Source organism: Teleopsis dalmanni, chromosome 2 (assembly GCF_002237135.1).
Source record: "Teleopsis dalmanni isolate 2A chromosome 2, ASM223713v2, whole genome shotgun sequence".
NCBI classification, from domain to species: Eukaryota; Metazoa; Arthropoda; class Insecta; order Diptera; family Diopsidae; genus Teleopsis; species Teleopsis dalmanni.
Window position 1 is genome coordinate 115,850,904 of NC_051847.1, and position 22,390 is coordinate 115,873,293.

Sequence of the window (22,390 nt, forward strand, 5' to 3'; positions counted from 1 at the left end):
TTATATTAGAAATGTGCATGAACTTAAGTAAAAATTTCATTTTATTGTGTGGAAATTAAAAAAAAATTAAATTTTTAAATCCTTTAATACAATATCACCCCATTTTAAAATTTAAAAATATTTTTTGTTTACAAAGTTTATTCATTATAATATAATATAACAGCAAAATAACTACTAATTTGTGTGTTCAGTACATATTTTTTTTAAAGTACTTACGCGGTATATTTTTACATTTTGGCGCAACGAAATTTTATATTTTTCTCAAAAAATCAAAACAGAGACATAAAATTACACTCTTTCTTACGCTCATAACTCCTTCAGAAGTTTCACGGCAAATTGTTGTTGTACGAAAAACAATTTTAGTTCACAATAGAGTTGCCGTTCTTGTAAGGTATTCTTTGAACTGTGTAACCATTCACAATAACATAAAAAAATGATTACAATTTTAACAGCATTTTAGCAAAAAAAAAATCGAAAAGATTCATTGAATTCAGTGTTTTACTTGTATTTTGTATGGCGGAATGGCCTCACAGCTATTTTTTATAAAAATGTATAAGCTAAAAAATAAATATAGATTCTAAACTAGTTTCCCTATTTATTGTAATACCTTCTGTTATGCAGATCCCGCTTATCTTATTACTAATACGAGTATTTGAGATGTATTAAGTGTTGGCAACTTTAACAGGTAAAAACGGCTGACGTATAGTATGAGGAGAAATATTATTAATAAAACCACCAATTTGTAAAGGAAGAGGAATATTAATATAAGAATAAATAAATATTTAAAATTTGGCTATAACTATTCGCAACAATATTAATTTATATAGAAACGACTGCGCCAGCTCGATTGCAATGTCATCTTCAGCAATTTATGTTTTAGATGTGAAGGGAAAGGTGCTGATTTCTCGAAACTATCGTGGAGACAATATGGATATGGCTGTAATAGACAAATTTATGCCTTTATTGATGGAACGCGAAGAAGAAGGACTTATAACTCCAATACTGCAAACAGCTGACTGTACATTCGCATATATTAAGACAAATAACTTGTACATTGTTTCCACTACGCCACGGAATAAAAATGTTAACATAGCATTGGTGTTCGTCTTTTTGCATAAAATAGCTCAAGTTTTTGTTGAATATTTTAAGGAATTGGAGGAAGAATCTATACGCGACAATTTTGTTATTATATATGAATTATTAGACGAACTTATAGACTTTGGTTATCCCCAAACCACGGACTCCAAAATTTTACAGGAATACATAACGCAAGAAGGACATAAACTTGAGTTACAACCTCGAATACCGCTCGCCGTAACCAATGCGGTATCTTGGAGATCAGAAGGTATTAAATATCGTAAAAATGAAGTTTTTCTAGATGTTATTGAATCGGTTAATTTGCTGGCCAATGCTAATGGAAACGTGTTACGAAGTGAAATTGTGGGTGCAATCAAAATGCGCGTATATTTATCTGGTATGCCTGAGCTGCGATTAGGTTTGAATGATAAAGTACTCTTTGAAAGTACTGGGCGTGGAAAATCCAAATCTGTAGAACTCGAAGATGTTAAATTTCATCAGTGTGTACGTTTATCACGCTTCGAAAACGATCGTACAATATCTTTCATACCACCTGATGGCGAATTTGAGTTAATGTCATATCGTCTTAATACACATGTAACCAATTAAGCATAATTTTTTTATATAGCACTAAATGAATTTTAATTTATATTACAGGTTAAGCCATTAATTTGGATTGAATCCGTTATTGAACGCCATGTACATTCACGAGTAGAGTATATGATTAAAGCTAAATCTCAGTTTAAACGTCGTTCAACTGCAAATAATGTGGAAATTGTTATACCAGTGCCAGCAGATGCTGATTCTCCGAAATTCAAAACAACAATTGGAAGTTGTAAATACGCTCCTGAACAAAATGCTATAATATGGACCATTAAATCCTTTCCTGGCGGCAAGGAATATTTGATGCGAGCACATTTTGGCTTACCAAGCGTAGAAAGTGAAGATAATACTGAAGGAAAACCACCGATACAAGTGCGTTTCGAAATACCATATTTTACAACATCTGGCATACAAGTGCGTTATTTAAAAATTATTGAAAAAAGCGGATATCAAGCTTTGCCTTGGGTACGTTATATTACGCAGAATGGAGACTATCAATTGCGCACTAATTAGAGACAATTAGAGTTTTTTAAAGCATGTATAATGTGCCTACGATTTTTTTTTTTTTTGTTATTATGAATAAGCATTTATTTGAACCAATTTTCTTAAAACCACAATATAATTTTAGAATAATTTTTATGGTATAAATTACTACAATCCGCAATTCAATCTTAAATCAAATTAAAATTGTTATCTTTTAATCATTTCCTTAACACTCTAATATAATAATAATCATTTTGCTCTTAGTCATTTTATAATTTTTCATTCATTTATATGTTCTTTTCAAATTATTCAAAATTATTGTAATTGAAATCTATGAGTAATACCACTTCATTCCATATTAATGCTGGGCATAAATTTTTCGTTGCTTGTGATTTTACAAATAGTTACAGATTTAATGATTCAGAGCAGTTTATTATATCTGCAGAATATAATAATATATTAAATATATTTCGTAATTGTGGTAAAATTTTAGTATTATTTAAAAGTTTCAAATATATTTATTTACACATACATATATGATCAACAATTGTTTCGTTACTTGGTAACTAAAAAGCATAAAATAAAACTTATAATTAATAAATGCACTTTAGTTAAGTCTAGAATTTTTCATATTTTTTACATGAGCTTCAAAATATCAGGTAATTTTTTCCACTTTATACCATTAAGCTTTAAAATTTTTAACAGGATAATAGTCTTTATGAGCTTGAACATGGTTGTCCAGTTCCTGCATTTGTTCTTTTAAATGTTGTGGCATTTCTGCATATACTCCCTCAAACATCTCTTTGTAACTGGGTTTCAACTTCTTTTCCGATAAAGAAATTTGCTTAAGAACTTGTTTACGTACATCTTTAACGAATTGTTTTTCTTCATCTTCGTTAAACCAACCTTTTCGTACCATATATTGTTTCAATTTTGAAATCGGATGTTCAACAGAGTTCCATATTTCGATTTCTTCAGCTGAACGATATGCCGTGCTATCATCTGAAGTGGAATGATGTCCAACGCTGAAAGAAACAAAACAATTAATGACAGATTTTAGGTTTCTTAATAAGCCTTATATCAGTACATACCGGTAAGCCATTGCTTCAAATATTATTGGTTGATTTTCACGTAAAACATAATTACGGGCCATTTTCATAGCATTATATACAGCAAAAACGTCTGTGCCATCAACACGTATTGTTGCAATTCCATAGGCAGGACCACGTGCAGCTATACCATCTCCTTTATATTGTTCATGTGAAGGTGTGGAAATAGCAAATCCATTGTTACGACTGTTAATTTAATTATTTATAATATAATAAAATAAACTGTAAAACTATGTAATATAATAGTTTTTAAATACCAGAAGAATATAATAGGACACTCCAATGTTGCAGCAAAATTAAACGCTGCGTGTGCATCTCCTTCGGATGCAGCTCCTTCACCAAAATAACAAACAACACATGAATCGTTGTTTTCATGACGTTTCATGGCATAAGCAGCACCAACAGCTTGAGGCATTTGCGTGGCTAAATAATGTTAACTTCTCATGATATATTTTTCCAGAAAATGCTAGTTTTACAAACATATTTTATTTTTACTTACAAAGTGGACTTGATATCGTGACGAAATTTAATTCCTTCGAGCCATAATGTACAGGCATTTGTTTTCCTCTAACAAAAAAAGATTTTATTTTAGTTACATTCTATTGAAATATGAAATGATTTATATGTTTTAATTTTAAAAAAATATTATTACTTTTATCCATACGCAGAATTTAGCAAACACTTTAATGGTTTTACCAAATAATGGAAAACTCAGCAAGAGTTTATGTTAAATACTGGAATATAAAAAAAAATGCAATAAATAGCACTAGAAGAAGAGGTACGTGAGGCTCCAAGGACGGCTAGGTCTACATCCCAGAGCCATTCGTCAACTACGACGACCAAGTGTCATACTTTATTTCCCAATGGGATTTTATAAGCAAATCCAAGCGGTTTAACATTTCACCACCTTACGAAGTCTAGGACCAAAAATTACAAAAAAATAAACACAAAAATATATGAGGAGAATTAGTTTATGAGGAAATAGTTTAAACAAAATTAAAGCAACATAGGTACTTAACTGGTTAGGGAAAAAAAAAGTAAATCGATCCCGACCATTAATATTATAATTATATTTTCTTCCATCTCTTTTCTCCTTCTGTATATTTTAAGTCCTCAATTCCTCCAACCGTAAATAATAATTAATTACAATTCTTCGCTACTACTGGGAGAAGCTATAGCTTAATTAGATTAAAATTGATGTTTTTAGAATAACACCAATGTATAAGTGGACGATGTCATACAGTATAAAGTCGTAGACAAAAACACGCAATATGTTCCTGTTACACGAAGAAAGGAGACCTGTTAAGAACTATATTCCAATAAAAGCATTTGTGGAATTTAGTAAAGTGTAAAAAATTCTACACCTTTAAATAAGGTAGTCAACAATACAATAATAATACAATTTTATACTGGAGTTATTTTTATTATTGTATTTACATGTGTATCTTTTATCGTAGTGAATGTAACTTCTTTCATCGCTGAAACCATTAGTACATACAATGGTAAACTTTCTGATTAATGTGATCTTTATGAAATCTATATAACATATTGATTTTTTTCCTGATTATAAAAGTGTTCTTTGAAGTATTAATCCTTGGTCAATACTCTTTTATATATATATAAAATATATGTATATATATTTTATATATATATATAATATATTGATTTGGGTTAATAGCTTATTGTTAATCTATTTGAGAAACATAATACAACAAGGGGAAACCATTTCAGCAAATTATGACTTTAAATATTATTTTTTGTCTGTTGACAAAACATTTTTTTATATTAATGATTTATTATTCTAATCTGAGAAAGATTCCAACCGGTCTTTACGAGAAACGAGTGAACCGTAAATACAACACAACAAATGATGGGTTTTATTTAAATAAAATATTGCTATTGTGTTATAATACCATTCATATTGGTTCATATTGAAAATTGACAGTGAAAATTGATTAAAATTGAAGTGGGATACATTTTACACAACGGTATATATTCACTTTAGTTATATATATATAAAATACAATATATATATAAAATATATATATAATACATATATAATATATATATATATAATATATATATATAATATATATATATATAATATATATATATATAATAAATATAAATATATATAGTTACAGCATTTGCATACGTGTCTTATAAAAACGTACGAAACTTTTTCTTTGCTTACCTGCCCACATCATCAACATTTCCATAACACTGATCAATAAATTGATTAATTTGAAAGCCACGCCAAACCAATACTCCAGCTTCTCTATACTGTCCATATATGAGATCGCGCATTTCTAAAGCAGCTGCACCTCCAATATGAGATGCTTCTTCACCAAAATTAGTCTAGGATTGTTTGTTAGTATTTATATCAATTTGGTTAATTTAACAAATACAAATGAGGATTACCATGTAAAAAGATATACGTCCTTGACGTTGCGATTCGTATAAAATTTTATCCATTGTATTTAATAACACCATATCGTTAAACATTTTTTGAACAGTTGCTTTATCTAATTGCGGATCCTGTGCTGAGTCAATAATACATCCATCACGATCCATAACGCGATATATTGGTATTGGCGCATAATCACTAGGCTTGGTAAGTGTTGGTTGTGAGACAAATGGTGCTTTCGCACCTGGAAACATGGATGGATGATCAGCAGGTACAGCTGTGCTGTACGGTTGTGGACTCAAACTCGTACAGGGTAGCTAAATTATGTTAACTATAAGACTATGAAATATTGTTAACACATTTCTTTAACCTACCACAACACTGCTTCGTGATGAGATTTCCGAATTATTAAAACGTGAAATGTATTTTAAAAGCTTTCTTGTGTGGCGAATATAAGACATCTTGTGTACTTAAATTGTAATTAAATTGAGTGGATTTATTTTTTAAATTGGTTTAATTAACTTTGCCGTCTATGCAAGTCGTGCTACCCAACCACGTAAAATATGAAACAGCTGTTGGTTATATAAGCTTACAAGGCAAGGAATAACTAATAAAAGTATATAAGGTAAATATGAAAATAAATATATTATTAAAAAATTTTTATTTAAACTATTGTTCTTCCTTTCTAGCTTATGTGCGAAACGATTGATTTGCTGATCCTCTCATAATTCATAACATCATCCGTTCTTGCTTTTTGCATTTTTTGTTGTGATCTGCAATTTCTACTCATTCACAATAGAATTTAATCATTGTAAATTTCCACATTTTTTTTTATGGTAACAAATATATGATAATAGAAAACTATGGAATAATAATAATATTAACTCATAAGCTTTACTTTGTTGTTAATTATTCATTTAATATAATAAGGAATGTATATTTCACGCTACTGAGTTTATTTCGTAGTAGAAACTCTGCTTTACAAGTGTTATTTGTTGAAGTTTTTTTTTATAAAAAGTAAGTTGACGGTCATAAAAATCTGTGGAATCAAACTGCGTGGCATGGCGGAACTGACAGAGGCACAATTTTGGCGTTGTATATTCATTTTAATACGAAATTACCATGCAGTCAATAAAAAAATATTTTCTTGCGTTATAACATGTGTAAAAAAAATTATTAACGAAAACAATCAAATACAAACTACAAATGTTACAAATGTTAGTAAGCAAAATGATGAAAGAACTGTATGCGATTCCACCATTGAAGAACTGGAGAAATATTTGGATAATTCTTCTTCGTCTCAAAGACGAGATAAATGTATAGGCTTCATTATCAATTACAAGTTGTTAACAAAGAAATTAGGTGATAACATCACAGCAATAGGGAAAATTGGTAGGTAGTTAGTTACTAACAGAATCAAGTTATAAAATCGTGTGTTTGTTGCTTTGCAGATTTTGTCAAAATCCGTTACACCTGCAATATGAGTGGCAATATATTTGAAGACTTTGTTGTCAGTTACGTTAATAGTGATATAGTTATAGAGATGTTAACACAACACTTGGATATTAACCGAACGGAACGTTGGATGACACAAGTGCTGAAACCTAAGTTGTTGAAATGGTGTCAAAAGTCTAAAGCTGATAACAGCAGCAACATAAGATCGTTACAAATGATAGACAATGAGTACTATAATGATTTATACAAAACATTGAAAATCAAATATGCTGAGAAGGTGATAAAGGTAAGGTATTATTTTCAATAAAAAAAATTGAAAAATAAATGCTGTTGAATGTTATAGGTATTTCTTGTTCTCACATGGAGTTACTTAGATATAGATACAAGGGGCTCCAGTTGAAACATTGATTCCAATTATACATTTTTTTGAGGAATTGTAAATTTATTTAGTCATATACTAATGTACACATAATGACTATGATATCATGTACAAAGCGAAGAAATCATTTTTAAAATTACTATTGTACTAAAACTGAGTCTTCTTACAGTTGAGCCGAATTTTATAAAAAGTAAAAGATTTGATATGGTACTGTGAAAGCATATTAACATTTTGAATAGTTTCCAAAAAATAACAACACATCCAGTAATATCTACCCGAAAACACACTTTTTTAGAATGATTCAGTATCTTTTTCAAGTCCACGGTTGCAAAGCATCAAAGTTCTCAATAGGGTTCGACTATCTATCTAAATCTATCTTAGCCAAATTGGGGTGAGGGTATAGTCATGTGCTCAATAGTTACTTGTCAGGCCTAAATCGTCAAATGCGCTATGTTGTCTCTCATCTATTCCTTATTTCAAACAACTCGTATTCTGTTATTCCTCTCACGCTTTCTCCAATTAAAATCGCCTCGGACTAAAGATCCATTCTTTATTTCTCATCGTGTGCAAAATATGTATATGTATATGTATATTATTTTGCTATATTTGTTGCTTATACAAGATGAATGCTAATATGTAAAAATGTTTCTTTCTGGCCTATTTTGCAAGATTTACCCATATCCAGTTAACGAATCACCTTGATGTATTAATTAGGTTTTAGTGTTAAGGCTGCCTTATTTCTAATACTGATGTTTACAATATATAATAATTAAAAACGGTAAAAATACAATGTTTAAAACACTTACGTTTACCTATTTTAAATTGTCAACAGTTATAAAGTTATTAAGTAAATTGTCTAGATATATGCCATATATTGCATATCAATAGTCAATAAGGGAGCACTGTAGTAATGCATAAAATGTATAACTTCATGTTATTGTTTTTAAACCTTATTATACGGATCAGGGACTTGGCTTGTAATGGAGAAAACTAAAAAGACACTACAAACTTTCATCAACCGCTGCTTTCGTAACATAATGTGGCCATTATGTCAAGAACGATATCAAATGAAGAACTCTAGAGACAAACTATCCAAACATCTATTAATATTAAAATTCAAAAGTAAAAATATGGGTGGATAGTCATAAGGTTTACCCTGCGTAAACCTTATGACGATATCCCGCTCGCAGCGCTAACATGGAATCCCCAGGTAACCCGGAGAACAATTAATATTGAAACTGGTAAATCGTTTAACGAACTTCGACAAATTTCGCAAAATAGAGATAGTTGGAAATCATTTGTTGTATCCTTAAGCTCCTAATGGAGTATGGAATAAAATAATAATAATTGTTTTTAAACCATATATATATATGGGTAATATAAGGCATATACCATACATAAATACGGTGTTTTTGCATTCATAATCGTTATAAATTAGTAGGGGACGAAAATAAATGGTGTAGTTTTGATATAAATGGTTGCAGTTCTTGACCATTTATATGCTCCATTCAACAGTATTTAAGCTTGTTAAACTGTACTTGTTAATAGTACATGCATTCCTACAAGGAATTCAATATTAGACAATGAAAGATAAGAAAATGATGGTGAGAGGTTGTCTTACCTAGGCTTATACATCAAGTTTGTCCTTTATTATATATGAACATTTTATTTTGTATTGTTTCTTGTTGTTGTATGACCTAAAGAGATCTGCTGCTTTCGTCCCTATTAATAGGAGCAGGATGTGGCCGCTTCAAGATACGTAGTGTTTCTTCTGGCGTCCTAATGATGATTGGAGTATAATGATTTAAGTTCACTTCTGTTATTATACAAAACAATATGTTTTATCGGAGTCGTGCTTGTTTCTAGTTCTGAATTTTGTATCTGCAAGTAATCACAAGCTCAATAAGTATTTTGTTTATCCACTTTCCATTTTTTTGAGAGGAATTTGTTTTAACTTTTCGCAAACTAAAATAAAGTACACATATAGATCTAACAACTTCGAATAGTTAACACTAATTGTATTTTTTTTTTCAAGTTCTGGGATGATGCAAAAGAGTCCACAGATCCGTTAAAATTCATTTATGAAGATTTGGCGATAGCGGCTTATTTAATTACATATTGGCAAACAAACAACGCAGAAGCAGAGACTGTTTTCGCAGATTTAGGCTGCGGTAATGGTTTATTAGTTTATATACTTAATGAAGAAGGCTATGACGGTTTTGGCTATGATATACGATCAAGAAAACTTTGGTCCTTGTATCCAAGTACTACAAAATTAATTGAGCAAGCAATACACCCAGATGATTTCAATCTGCCGGTAGGAGTCAACTGGGTGATTGGTAATCATTCGGATGAATTATCACCCTGGTTACCGGTATTAGCAGCAATAGGAAGTTACAATATGAATTACTTTCTTTTACCATGTTGTGCCTATGAATTTTCTGGAGAAAAGTATCAACGAAGAAACTCAAATATAAGTGTCTATCAAGATTTTATGAACTACGTGCGTGACATATCCCAGAAAAGCGGTTTTATTACAATACAAGATCGTTTAAAGATTCCAAGCACAAAAAGGCTTGTTTTGATGGGTACAGAACGCATATACAGTGTGGATCAATATGACAGAAAGGTAAAGGAGCTTTTAGAATTTGTGGCAATTGAAAGGAATTTACATAGCATTGGGAACCGTGACGACGAAATAAAACTACGTGAAAAATCAATTGCTGTAAGAAATTGTACTAAAATAGATCGATGCATTATTGATGATTTAGTGAAAAAAATTTTCTTATTACTATTGGAAATTAACAATAATAACTTAAATAAAGACATTAGTTTGATATGGCATCATGGTGGGCAGTTAACCATGCGTGCACTGGCTGAAAAGCTTACGAAAGAAGACTTAAAACGTATCAAATCAGAATGCGGAGGCATAAAAACATTGTTGAGAAATAAACATGAGATTTTTGAATTTCGCGGCAATGATTTAATTGGTATTCGCAAACCGCAAGTGCTTCAAAAGGTTCCAAATAAACAACAAACGTACAAAAAACGTTTATGCTTCTTTAAAACGAACCACCCACAAGGCTGTCCGCTAAACGACAACGACTGTACATTTCTACATTGACATAAAAAACAACAATTTTTATACGCAATTGTATATTTGAATAAAAATGGAAATTTTATTTTATTACATTTGTGTCTTGATTAATTTTTTAAATTTTAGAATATAACAATCTACGTACAGTACTCGCAAAAGTTTTAAATATCGTTGATCACTTCTGAATAATATTAATACATTAAAGAAGAGTGATCTGCTAAATCAAGAGATATTTATAAAAACGATCGTTCAAATTACACATTATACATGTCTTATGTAATAACATAAAACGATATAATCAGATTTTTAATTTATTAACTTTGATGCGCGCTCGCAATGTTTAACGCGAGCTGCTAGAACTGTTGCTGCGGCGGCGTCTGCGTATTGGAGAACGTGAACGTCGTCTTGGTGAACGACGACGAATAGGAGAACGGCGTCTATTGTTAAAGCGATTAAATGGTAGTGGAGAGCGCCAGCGACCCATTGGACGCCGTATTGGGGATGGACGTCTCATCATAGGACGTATTTTTGGTGTAAACACGGGTGAAACGCTCACTTCCTGTCCATCAATTTGACCACCATCCATTTGCTTCATGGCCTGTTCGCATTCTTCGGGGGTTGCAAATTCAACATAAGCAATACCACGTCCAAGCGCCGAATGGAAGCGTTCAGTCGGAAATTCAACATTTTTTACCTCTCCAAAACAGCTAAATATCTCTTGTACATGTTCTTTGGTAACATTCCGACTCAATCGACCAACATGTATACGTACAGGTTTTGGAGTAGGTGAACGTTCGCGACGTTTTGCTTGAGGACTACGTTCACCCGAGCTGCGATTACGCCTTCTTGGTGAACGGGATGCAGGAGAGCGAGATCGAGAACGGCGTTTATTGCCATCTCCTGTCGCACGCTCTTTGCTTTGAGACCGTGTGCGTATAACGCCACCACCGCGATCATTAGAAGCCCGTCGCAAACGATCGCGTGATCTAGAACGACTGTGACTACGTGCGCGATTATTGCGATCACGTTCTTTTGATACTTTATTACGAGGAGATTTCGAAGCGCGCCTTGGAGAACGTGATAAACTTTTACGAGTAGTTGCACCACCACGGCGGCGTATTTTTTCACTACGTTCCGAGTCACTTGACGAACTGCTAGATGAGGAGGAACTGCTCGAAGAACTACTAGAACTTGACCGTGAACCAGAGTCTGAACTGCTGCGAGACGTGCTGCTATCAGATGAGCTATAAAAAAAAAAAATTTTAAATACATATTATAGAAGAAAATAATGCTGCATTTAAACTATATCACGCACCTGGCACTACTATCGCTGCTTGATGAAACTGAACCTCTGCGTCGACGTTCACGTTCTCTACCACGACTCGAATTAGACGAATATGGCTTCACCTCACTTGTCGAAGTAACTTTACTTAAAGCATCTTTCACACCTTCCTTAGTTTCTTTATTGTCTTTTTCAACATCGGCGGCAGATGGCGATCTATCGCGGACCCTGAAAATTTAATAAAGAAGTTACACGACCAACCGCAAAATAGTAAACACTTTTATTTTCACTTACATATTTAAAACTAATGCGATACTGTTTGCAGTATAAAATAGATGTATACTTTAAAAATAAATGGACAAATTTAAGTATTCGAACTCCCGAAATATGATAATGACTAAATACACTCTAGAAATAACTACTTGCTTTATAGCTTAACGCGCTTAATTGACATTTTCCTTACCGGTGCATAGGAAAGCGAGACAAGAAATAGTCGATGAATTATCTACCCAAACAATAGTGCTGCCAGATGGTAGAAAAGGACAAAGAAAAAAATACAAAATATACTATCGAGAATGGTGTAATATACCAACAAACTTTATACATTATAAGTTAATACTGAGTAATACAAATATATAAGAATTTTTTAATTTTATGCGCGTTTTTAATTAGTATCAATCTTCAATATTGTACATAAATTTATGGTACATATCCCCTCATGAATTAAATTTAAATAATTTTTACTATTTAATATTAGTGTTTTAAATTAATTAATTACATAACATTACATAACATAACACTTTGTTGTCAAATTGCTTGTTTAAATTAATAATGTAATAAATTTAAATTAATAGTTTGATTGCGATAATTAATATTAAAATATGGTGTATTTTAAGGTAAAATTAAGCATAAAAAAGTTTTTAGGTAAAATGCTAAAATAATCTTACAATAATTATAATAAAATTTTAAAAATTCTTAATTTTGATAATATATCTTTTATTATTTTTAAAGAGTAAATTACTTTAAGCGAGTGTGCTGAGCTTTGATGTTAACAATTCTATATAGAATATAATTTGTATGAATACCGAAAAAATCCAATCATATATAGAGATAAACAAGCAACACTATCAATATATCAAAATATTTTGATTTTCATTAATCTGTTTAATTATCTGCCCATCAATCTGTTCAAGTATATAAATATTCTAACCATCAATTCGCTATCATACATGAGACTTGGTTGAAATATTACATTTTGGCGCACCCGTTTAATTCCTTTTTATGACTTCTTCCTTCTCATTTGTTTAGCCTTGCCACATAGTTTTCTTTATTTATAAAAATTTTACAAAATTATTTCATATTAAGTCTGTTTCACGAGTTATTCGTAGAAAACCTCAAGTAAAACACTAGGAAAATTTACACGAAAATACACGAAAATTTGCTGGTGGAACGCACTTGTGTATACACAGTGTTATATTTAAAGGTACTACGAGTAGCTCGTGGAACAGACCAATAAAAACTATGTTCAGACAGTCAAATTTCCTTAATTTCGTAAAAATGAAGTTAAGTTAATTTCGTAAGTGTTCATAGTGCCCTAAATTAAACAAATCATATGTTTTACAAATCGAATGTTAAAAATTACATGATCGAAACATCATTTGTGTCTGGGAAATTTTAAAAATAGATTATTATGGCAATAAAAGATGACATTCAGTAGTTTTATTAGCTTTTGGAGATTTCTGATATCTGAATTATTTTTTTTCATTATATTTTAAATAAATAACAGTTACAGTTTTTTCTCTATATTCAAATTTAATAATTTGCACTACTTCCAAAATATTTCCCAGTTGACTTTTATTGAAGTCAACTGTCATTGACATTTATTTAAAAAAAATCCTTGTTTCGTTATCTCAACTTTATCTTTTGCTTAAAATTTATAATACGCATAGTTGCATTCGAAATGTCCCTTAATTAAGAGTTTTCGTTTCAACGAAATTAAGGTAATTTTCTTTGATTTCGTTCTAACCTCAAAACTGAATTTTGTATAGAAAAAACTTAATTTCGTTAAAACGAAGATGAAATTAAGATTTTTGCGAAATTAAAGTGTTTCTGAACTTAGTGTAATAGTTTAATTCTGAATTCAACATATGCAATTTCAACACTTATAACATTTTGAATCATTGAAAAAGTCATTCAAATTACAAATTGTTTTAGCATTCGAATTTCGACAAGTGATAGAAATATTGCTTATTTATTTAATAATTTTCATATACACTGTACTGATCAGCTGTTTTTACTTCAACAATATAAGTATTGTTGAAGTATTATTATATAATTATATTTTTAGTGCTGTTCGTTATCGGATTTACCAAAGTATAAGGAAATCCGATTAATCCGATTTCAGCGAAGTTTCCAGACTTGAAAATAAAATCGGATTTCTTGTAAAATCGGAGTCGTACATCACACAAGTTGATGGAGGGGTGATAGATTTTGGTTTGTTTATACGTTTTTGTGTTATAAAAATTATATTAATAAAAATTTTAAATATAATATAAAATACATATGTAAAAATTTGATAATATAAATATTTGTACATTTTATTAGTAATGGGAATTTTATAAAAGTTTTCATTTTACAAAAAGTCCGATTTTATTTTCAACTCCGGAGGTTTCGTTAATATCCGATTAATCGAATAATCGAAGAACTTCGGTTTTTAAAAAAGTCCGAATTATATGAACAGCACAAATATGTATAAGTATTTTTGTACAGTATGAAAATATATTTATTTTTGTTTTAATTATTGAGTCGTTACTTCGAAAATGTTTAAATGCGGTTATTTTTGTTTTTTAAAATATACTAACTTTTATTTCGAAAGTTTTTTTGTGTATCTCTACACGTGTTTCGGCAAATTCACTTTAGCCTTCATCAGGAGAATTCCTAATATTAAAACATCTAGCAATCTTACAAACTATTTATACCATAAACATGTTATTTTTAATACTAAGCTTAATATTAATAAATCCTAAGGTTATTGTCCTTGGGGGTGACAGGTAAGAAATGGTGGCGGGATTGGTCTGGTGTTGTTTTTTTTATTTTTACATACAGGTAGTTAGGTTGACTGGTTGTCGGTTTTTTGGGATGTATCTAAAAAGGCACGATGACACGTTGCCTTTGTCGCCGTTGAGTAAAGTTGTGATATGATGTTTGTGTATTTCGATGCTTTCTGCCGTTTCTAATTTCCAGCTATCCCTTACATTTTTGATTATTTGGGCGTTATCCCTGTTGATGTGGTGATTTTCTTTTACTATATGTCTGGCGACATTTGATTTTATGTGGGGGTTCATTTTCTTCGGTGCTTCTCTTGCTTCCTTCAGGTGTTCTTCAAGTCTTACTGATAAGGGTCTTTTGGTTTGTCCGATGTATACTTTGTTGCAGGAGCCACACTCTATTTTGTATACTCCGCATTTTTCGAATGGGTCAATTGGGTCTTTTGCGGATGGTAAAAGGCATTCAAGTTGGTGTGGTCTACTAGAGTGAACTAAGTCGATATTGAACTTTTTTAACTTGGATTTTAGACCTTTGGAGACAGTGTTATTGTATACTACAGCGACTCTTCTTTGTTTTGGTTTTTCTGCTGTCAATGTCGTCATGTTCCTGGAATGTAGTTGCCTTCGTTTCTTTTTTATGATTCTATCGATGGTGTTTTGAGGGTATCCGTTTATGTCCGCTATTTCTTTAATGTATGTGGTTTCTTCATTGATGGTGTGGATTAATGGTTAATTGTGTGCAAACAATAGATAATGAAAGAAACCCAAATTCTGAAATGAATGAGATTCCTAGAATAAGTTAAAATAAACTTTTGCAATTATGCTTTTTACTGTAACACCTGCACAATCATAAACTATTATTACAGTTTATTAATTTAAGAACATTTCTATCCTAATTATAAAAATAAATACGAGCTTTGGAGAGGAGCTCATATTTTAGTTGAAACATTAATAATTTCAATTAATAAATAAGATATTCAATTTGTTTTATAGTATATAAGAAAATAATAAATTATGTACATATTTATATATTAAAAGAAATAAATAAAATTAAAATTTTCTATTATTTAATTATAAAGTATTCATTATATTCATTTCTGATAATTTGTGCAGTAGACAAATATTGCGATTTTTACATTTAAATCAACATTTAATACGCACTTCTTTTCTTTGTTTTGCTCATTTTCGCATTTTCGTCATTAAAAAGTGCCATGGTTGCCAAAATTCAACAAAACAAATTTGAAACAGCTGTCTCCCAAGCAATTCAGAATAAGGAAGTTCTACTCTTGGGAATAGCGTGGGAATAGGGAGACTTATTCCCTGGGAGTATTCAGAATTGCTATGATTTTCTTTATGATTCCTTGGCGCTCTTTTGAATCCAAGTAATTAAGGAGTTTTTATAAAGTAACAACTAAACAGTTAGTTTTAACATTAATGGAATATATTTTATATTAAGTAAATGCAGTATTAGTTCAACTTTTTTATATTTAAACACAAGTTTTGTATGTGGTGTGTAAAACAAATTTTTTATATATAGAATAATACTTCTTTTGTTACATTAACCTCGCTTATGAATTTTTAATAATGGATACTTGATTAGTCGCAAACTTATAGTGGTTTCATATTCTAAATCCTCGTACTTAAAATCAGTAGTCAAACGGAAATTTCTTATTGTATGCAAAAGCATTACTTTTGTGGCTAAAATAGCAAAGTTTCTACCTGCAAAGATAAGACAAATAGATCAGTTAAATAATTTTGATATTTATTAATAGTAGTTGATTTATACACCTCTTAATCATGCTTAAATGTTAAACAGAAATAATGATTTTAAACAATATGTAGAGTTTTTTAAACTTCTGCGTACATACCTAAACAGTTTCGTAAACCTTTGGCAAATGGCAAATATGAATAAACGTGCCTCTGTTTTATATTTTCAGGCAAAAAGTTATCTGGATTAAATGTGTTTGCATTCGCACCCCAAACATTTTCATTTCGATGTGCTTGAAATATATTTATTAATATTATTAAATCTTTTGGTAACATAATGTCATCAGTTAACTGCGTATCTTCTACTACACCCCGTGCTACCACTGGCACAGATGGAGCCAATCGTAAAGTTTCTTTGATCACCATATCAAGATAAACGCAATTATCCAACTTTTCAAAAGACACATTAAAATTTTTTTCAGGAAAAACAGTTTTGATTTCATAAAAAACATTTTCTTCCACTTCAGGATGCATAGCCAAAAAGAGTAATGAAAAATATTGCAGAGTTGCTGTAGTATCAAATGCCTTAAACGAAATTAATAAATTAAAATATCGTTCATATACATAATAATCATTAATCCATATACAACTTATAGAACCGAGAAGTCGATCAAACAAATATTCAACTGCAAAAAGTTGAATAAGAACAAATAAAAATCATTCAAATTCATATATCATTTATTTGAAAAAGTTGATAAAAATTTATATAATTTTATGGAATGTATATTTGAGTCAAGTTTTAGTTTAATATCTTTTCGATTCTACGTATTATATGGCATGTCGTTACCATGTTTACAATAGGTTTGTTCCACAAGCTACTCGTAGTAACTTTGAGTAACTCTGTGTATACACAAGTGCGTTCCACCAGCAAATTTTCGAGTAAATGACAGCATCTGAGAGAGCGTAACATCCCTGTTGAAATTTGAAATGCTACACAAAGTTTACTTGTACACTTTATTTTAAGTAAAATTTTTATTGATGTGTGAGCTGTTTTGGCTTGAATTCAAATTTTTGTATTGTTTATTTGCGCGGCACTAGTGTTCTCGCCAGACTTTACAGAAAGCTGTTCCATGAAAATCTGTGTAAAGAGCATAATTTGGCACTTTATTTGTGCTACGCTCTCATTTTGTACTTTACATGTGTTTTACTTAAGTTTTACTACGAGTAGCTTGTGCAACAGACCTAATATCTACTTACACCAAACATAATAGAATTTGATTCATCTAGCATGTCTTGCCAATTAATTCTTTTCCGCACATAACTTTTAAATATTTGATCAATGAATATATTACGTTCATAACTTAAATAAATATCATCGACGGGTGCCTTATTTTCATTGTTATTCGTATTTTGTAAGACAAGCATACGCTTTTTTAGTAACTGAAAGGAATATGCGGCGAATATGCGAGATTTTTAAAAATATATTGTGACTGAAATTTAAAAGTTTCGCAAACGACTTACCTTATCAACGAAGTCAAATACAAATTTTCGAGATTTGTATACATTAAATATTTTCACAAAGCTACTTAGCTTCAGTGCGTTTAAAAAAACCATCACGATGGTAGACTTCATAACTCTGAAGACAAAAATATATATAAATGAGTAAAATAAATGTAACATGTTATGATAATAATAGAAACGTAAGAAAAACTTTATAAAAAACAAATATAAATGAATAAGTCTACCTAATTATATTATATTATATCGAACAATAACAATTATTTACCGCGTATAATGTTTTAAGATATTATCGTCCACTTTTAAGTCATTTTCTTCATGATAATTAAGACCCAACATAGTTTCTATAGAAAAAATATATGATATGGTATTAATTATTATATGGAGTAGAAATGTTTTATTAAAATAGTTGCAAAAGATAATAATTAATTAGGTTATCAAGGGTTTTTGGGGGTTTAAAAATATTTTTCAAAGTAATTGAAAAGTTAATTGTTTTCATTTAAAAACTTCTAATAATAATATGAAGTAAATAATATATTTTATATATTATGAGAATTATATTGTGACGGTCATAGATACGGTATAAATAAAATTTGTCCAAGAAGTAAGATATTAATTAATATAATAAAATATATTTAATAAAATAGTTAACACGTTTTTTTAATTATTACTGAATTTAGGTGGTTAATTTAACACATATAAATTAAAAATGTTTTTTTTTTTTTAAATTAAAATCTACTCTTATAAATTTGTGTTAAATATTTAACATTAATTTTAATTTTTTATAAAAATTAATTAATATAAAAATTAAATAATAAATAATTAAAAATTAATATAAAAATAGTTTTATTTTATTTAGATTACATTAATTTTTAATAAATACAAAACGTTACAAAAGCAAATCATCACGTATCAATACACTAAACCTTAGTTCATTAAATCTCAGTTGGTAACCGTGTGAGTGCCCAATTTTTATTTTTTCTGGGTTAGGTTGTGAATAGAAACTGTCAAAACAGCTGATTGTGATTTTGTTTGTTTTGTCATATAAATATGCGAGAAAAAAATTTGATTGAAGTAAAAATTGTTTTTTACAAATTATATTTTATAAATTTTTATTGTAAAGTTATTAATAAAGCTCATAAACTTTAAATTTCAAATTAATTTCAAGTTTTGTGTAACACTTCACAATAATAACAATCAGCTGATGTTTTATCGTATACATAAAAAATGACAAGACATGATCGTTAACTTGGTAATGTTGGAATTTCAGAAATACAAATACACATGAAATTGTATCACTTTACAGAATTACTGAGTATGTCTATATACTCGAAATTACTTTATTCACATGTTCACAGCAATGATGATAAACCAAGTAAGCAAATATTTCATTTTGTTTTATTAAAAGTCCAGTATATTTTTTTTAACGATTATTCACTAACAAAATTATCTCTATTAAGGTCATGGATCTATCTGATTTCTATTGAAATAAAATGAAAAACGGTAAATTAGAAAATTAACAAAAAAAAAACTTTATAAATAACATTTATTATATATAAATTAACGTCATGTGAAGTAAGTAAAATATGTTTTATTTGGAACAATTAAAAATAAAATTCCTTAAAATGTTTAAAATTTATGTCTCAAACATCGTGCCTTCGCAAAAGCCACCCTACGGCACTGAACAGTGAAATACTTACACAAAGAATACCTTAAATACCTTAAAGGTATTTTTTGCACTTACGTTTGCTGGCATGTTATTGTGAATACTATTGTGAATATATACTTTTAGACCGTACGGTCATTTATCAATGTACAAAACCTGATTAAAAAAATTGTTCCGCTTTCCGCTTAGAAAAATTTGAAAAAGTTTATTAATCAAATTTTACTTACCCATGCCATTTGTTAACATTAGTTTACGCAGCATTTCATTTAGATTATCTGCACTTTTGCCGTCTAACTGCTCCAATTGTTTAACGAATTCTTTAGAGTTTTTGTTAAATTCTGCTAAAAAGTTGCGTAAAATAGGCTTTCGAAACGCCGGATCAATAAGTTTGCGATGTAGACGCCATTTATCACTTTTAGATGTTATTAACCCATCACCAAAAAGATATCCAAGAGGTTCGTATAAGATGTTTGGCTTATTATACAATTTAGATGAAGTGAACACTTTTTGAAATAAATTGGGATCGACAGTATAAAGCGTCGGTTGCGGTCCGAAGTATGTAAAAATCGTCTCCGTTTTATAAATTTCCAATACCATTTTCAGTTTAAGCAGAAGCACTTAGTATTTTATTAAAGCAAATTCAAAAAAAAAAGTTAAAAAATGAATAAATTATTTTTACATTCTTACTTACAACTCGGTTTATACACATGAAAAAATATACCAATAATTGGGAATTCCAATGGTCCAGGAAAGAGACGAGAAAGCTTATAGAAGCGTCTTCTACGCCAAAATAAAAATATTACTGTCAATATTAGAATAATGTATATTTTTGCTAATGTAGTATTAGGATCTGAAAAGCTTGCGTTCGATGTATCCATTGTGACTAATTTTTATTGAATAAAATTTAAAAATGTTAATTTCGCCTTAGGTACAAAAATCATCTCAAAGTACAAAAGTATCGAAATCTGAGATCTATTGACGTAGTACTCGGAACTGGTTTCCTTTCAGAATATTTTTTGTAAATTTGGTTTTTGCAACTTTGGATTCTAAACAATCACAAATTCTTACAATGCTTGTTATTATTCGGGAATTTTTGTTGTGTGTTAACCAAAATAAAAAACAAAAAAAAATCACCATATATAATTTGTTGTTTTTTATTTTATTATTTTAGCTGGATTGACACAAAAACGTGTTAAAATTTTTTTAGATGTTAAGATCTTATTAATTAAATAAATGGGAACATTTTCTTTATTGATTAAATTAAATACAAATGAAGAATGTTGTATTTGTAATCACTTTTTTTATAGCTAAATTTTATAATTTATTATAGTTTTAATAGAAACTTGTTATATTTACATAAAGATTTATGATAAAGGTTTATGATTTCGTTCTAATATATAAATACAGCAAGTAAAATTGTTAATAACAAAAACTCCAGCAAAAATATGCGAACAAAAAAAGTCAAGTACGGCTTTGGATCAGTTGGTTAAGGTGCGCTGATTCTGAGCTTCACATTTGGCAGGACCCGAGTTCGATTCCTGGTACTTGCAGTCTCAAAAATAATTATTTACGAATAATTAAATACAAGAATTATTTCCAAGACCACTGATGATGGGTATTTGGCAATACTCGAAACAGCTGTATGGTCAGCCAAAAATTCAATTAATTAAAATAATTTAAAAAATAAATTTTTGTTGTTGTTTCACTTCTGTTCGAAAACCTCTTTATAATTTATTATATTTAGAAGCTGAAAGGGATATATTTGCTTGTAAAAAATATTTCAGTTAAATAAATTCGACTCTTATGGAATTAATGCAGTATAAATAAATTAGTTTTCCTTGAATATTAGTAACTTTTAGTAAGTAGATGAATACTAGAAGTATAAAAAACGATTTATTACTTTGGTTTCCAGGCTGTGATAATCTCTAATAATGTCAGACACATTTTAACAGTACTAATAGAGCATGAAAAACCGTTCCCGATTCTACATAGATCATTCTATGACTTTTTATTAAAGATACAAAACCTTGTTCCTTGTTAATTTGTGACGGGTCTATATTTGGCACACTTTAATAAATGATTTAATGTTGATGTTGGAAAGCAAATGTAAGGGCAAAAAAATCTACCAGACCTTGGAAATTAGATAACTGGAATATTGTCGCTAATATATTCTTTGGAGTTGAAGGTAAGGTTATTTATTAAAGATCATTAAAGATACAGATTTTTCAACAAATAGAAAAGAAAAAGATGCAAACATAATTTAAACATTTATTATTACTGAAATTATTATCAGCATTTTGGTTTTGTTAAAAATGTGTACTTGGCTAATCGGCATAATTGAATACATTAAATATAATATATAAAAGCAATGTTCGACATTTTCTAAGACCACTGATGATGAGTACTTTGCAATACTCGAAACAGCGTTGTATGGTCAGCCAAATTTTAATAAATGAAATAAATTTTTGCCCTTGTCTTTTATTTGCTATTCGAATCCGTCTAACTTTTAAAAACTACTTAAATTGAGGCATTATTGAAAGCATTTGGTTCTCCAGTTTTT

The 22,390-nt window shown here is 29.7% G+C and overlaps 5 protein-coding genes across 6 annotated transcripts; 2 read left to right on the plus strand and 3 right to left on the minus strand.

Annotated features, from left to right (window-relative positions):
• Positions 1-481: 481 nt before the first annotated feature.
• LOC119678546 (AP-1 complex subunit mu-1) lies at positions 482-2,683 on the plus strand. Of its 2 annotated transcripts, XM_038090423.1 has the most exons (3): positions 482-550; positions 622-1,674; positions 1,735-2,683. In XM_038090423.1, the coding sequence occupies exons 2-3, from the start codon at positions 853-855 to the stop codon at positions 2,191-2,193; spliced, it is 1,281 nt and encodes a 426-aa protein (XP_037946351.1). In that variant the 5' UTR covers positions 482-550; positions 622-852; the 3' UTR covers positions 2,194-2,683. The 2 variants fall into 2 exon arrangements, with proteins under 2 accessions (XP_037946351.1, XP_037946350.1); XM_038090422.1 differs by lacking the exon at positions 482-550 and having other exon boundaries at positions 579-1,674.
• Positions 2,684-2,769: 86 nt separating this feature from the next.
• On the minus strand, positions 2,770-6,244 carry LOC119678545 (2-oxoisovalerate dehydrogenase subunit alpha, mitochondrial). Its single transcript, XM_038090421.1, has 7 exons — positions 6,054-6,244; positions 5,694-5,996; positions 5,467-5,630; positions 3,772-3,839; positions 3,530-3,695; positions 3,255-3,458; positions 2,770-3,188 (listed from the first exon to the last, which is right to left on the minus strand). The coding sequence occupies exons 1-7, from the start codon at positions 6,138-6,140 to the stop codon at positions 2,846-2,848; spliced, it is 1,335 nt and encodes a 444-aa protein (XP_037946349.1). The 5' UTR covers positions 6,141-6,244; the 3' UTR covers positions 2,770-2,845.
• Positions 6,245-6,557: 313 nt separating this feature from the next.
• On the plus strand, positions 6,558-10,703 carry LOC119678595 (probable tRNA (uracil-O(2)-)-methyltransferase). Its single transcript, XM_038090519.1, has 3 exons — positions 6,558-7,071; positions 7,131-7,420; positions 9,549-10,703. Exons 1-3 carry the CDS (start codon positions 6,741-6,743, stop codon positions 10,635-10,637), a joined length of 1,710 nt encoding a protein of 569 aa, XP_037946447.1. The 5' UTR covers positions 6,558-6,740; the 3' UTR covers positions 10,638-10,703.
• LOC119678596 (RNA-binding protein with serine-rich domain 1-B) lies at positions 10,666-12,398 on the minus strand. The gene is made up of 3 exons (XM_038090520.1): positions 12,187-12,398; positions 11,926-12,120; positions 10,666-11,854 (listed from the first exon to the last, which is right to left on the minus strand). Coding segments are annotated over exons 1-3 (1,101 nt in total). The 5' UTR covers positions 12,189-12,398; the 3' UTR covers positions 10,666-10,950.
• Positions 12,399-16,458: 4,060 nt separating this feature from the next.
• On the minus strand, positions 16,459-20,708 carry LOC119675530 (probable cytochrome P450 313a4). Its single transcript, XM_038086736.1, has 7 exons — positions 20,522-20,708; positions 20,058-20,447; positions 18,433-18,508; positions 18,168-18,282; positions 17,904-18,086; positions 16,808-17,231; positions 16,459-16,658 (listed from the first exon to the last, which is right to left on the minus strand). Exons 1-7 carry the CDS (start codon positions 20,706-20,708, stop codon positions 16,498-16,500), a joined length of 1,536 nt encoding a protein of 511 aa, XP_037942664.1. The 3' UTR covers positions 16,459-16,497.
• Positions 20,709-22,390: the final 1,682 nt, after the last annotated feature.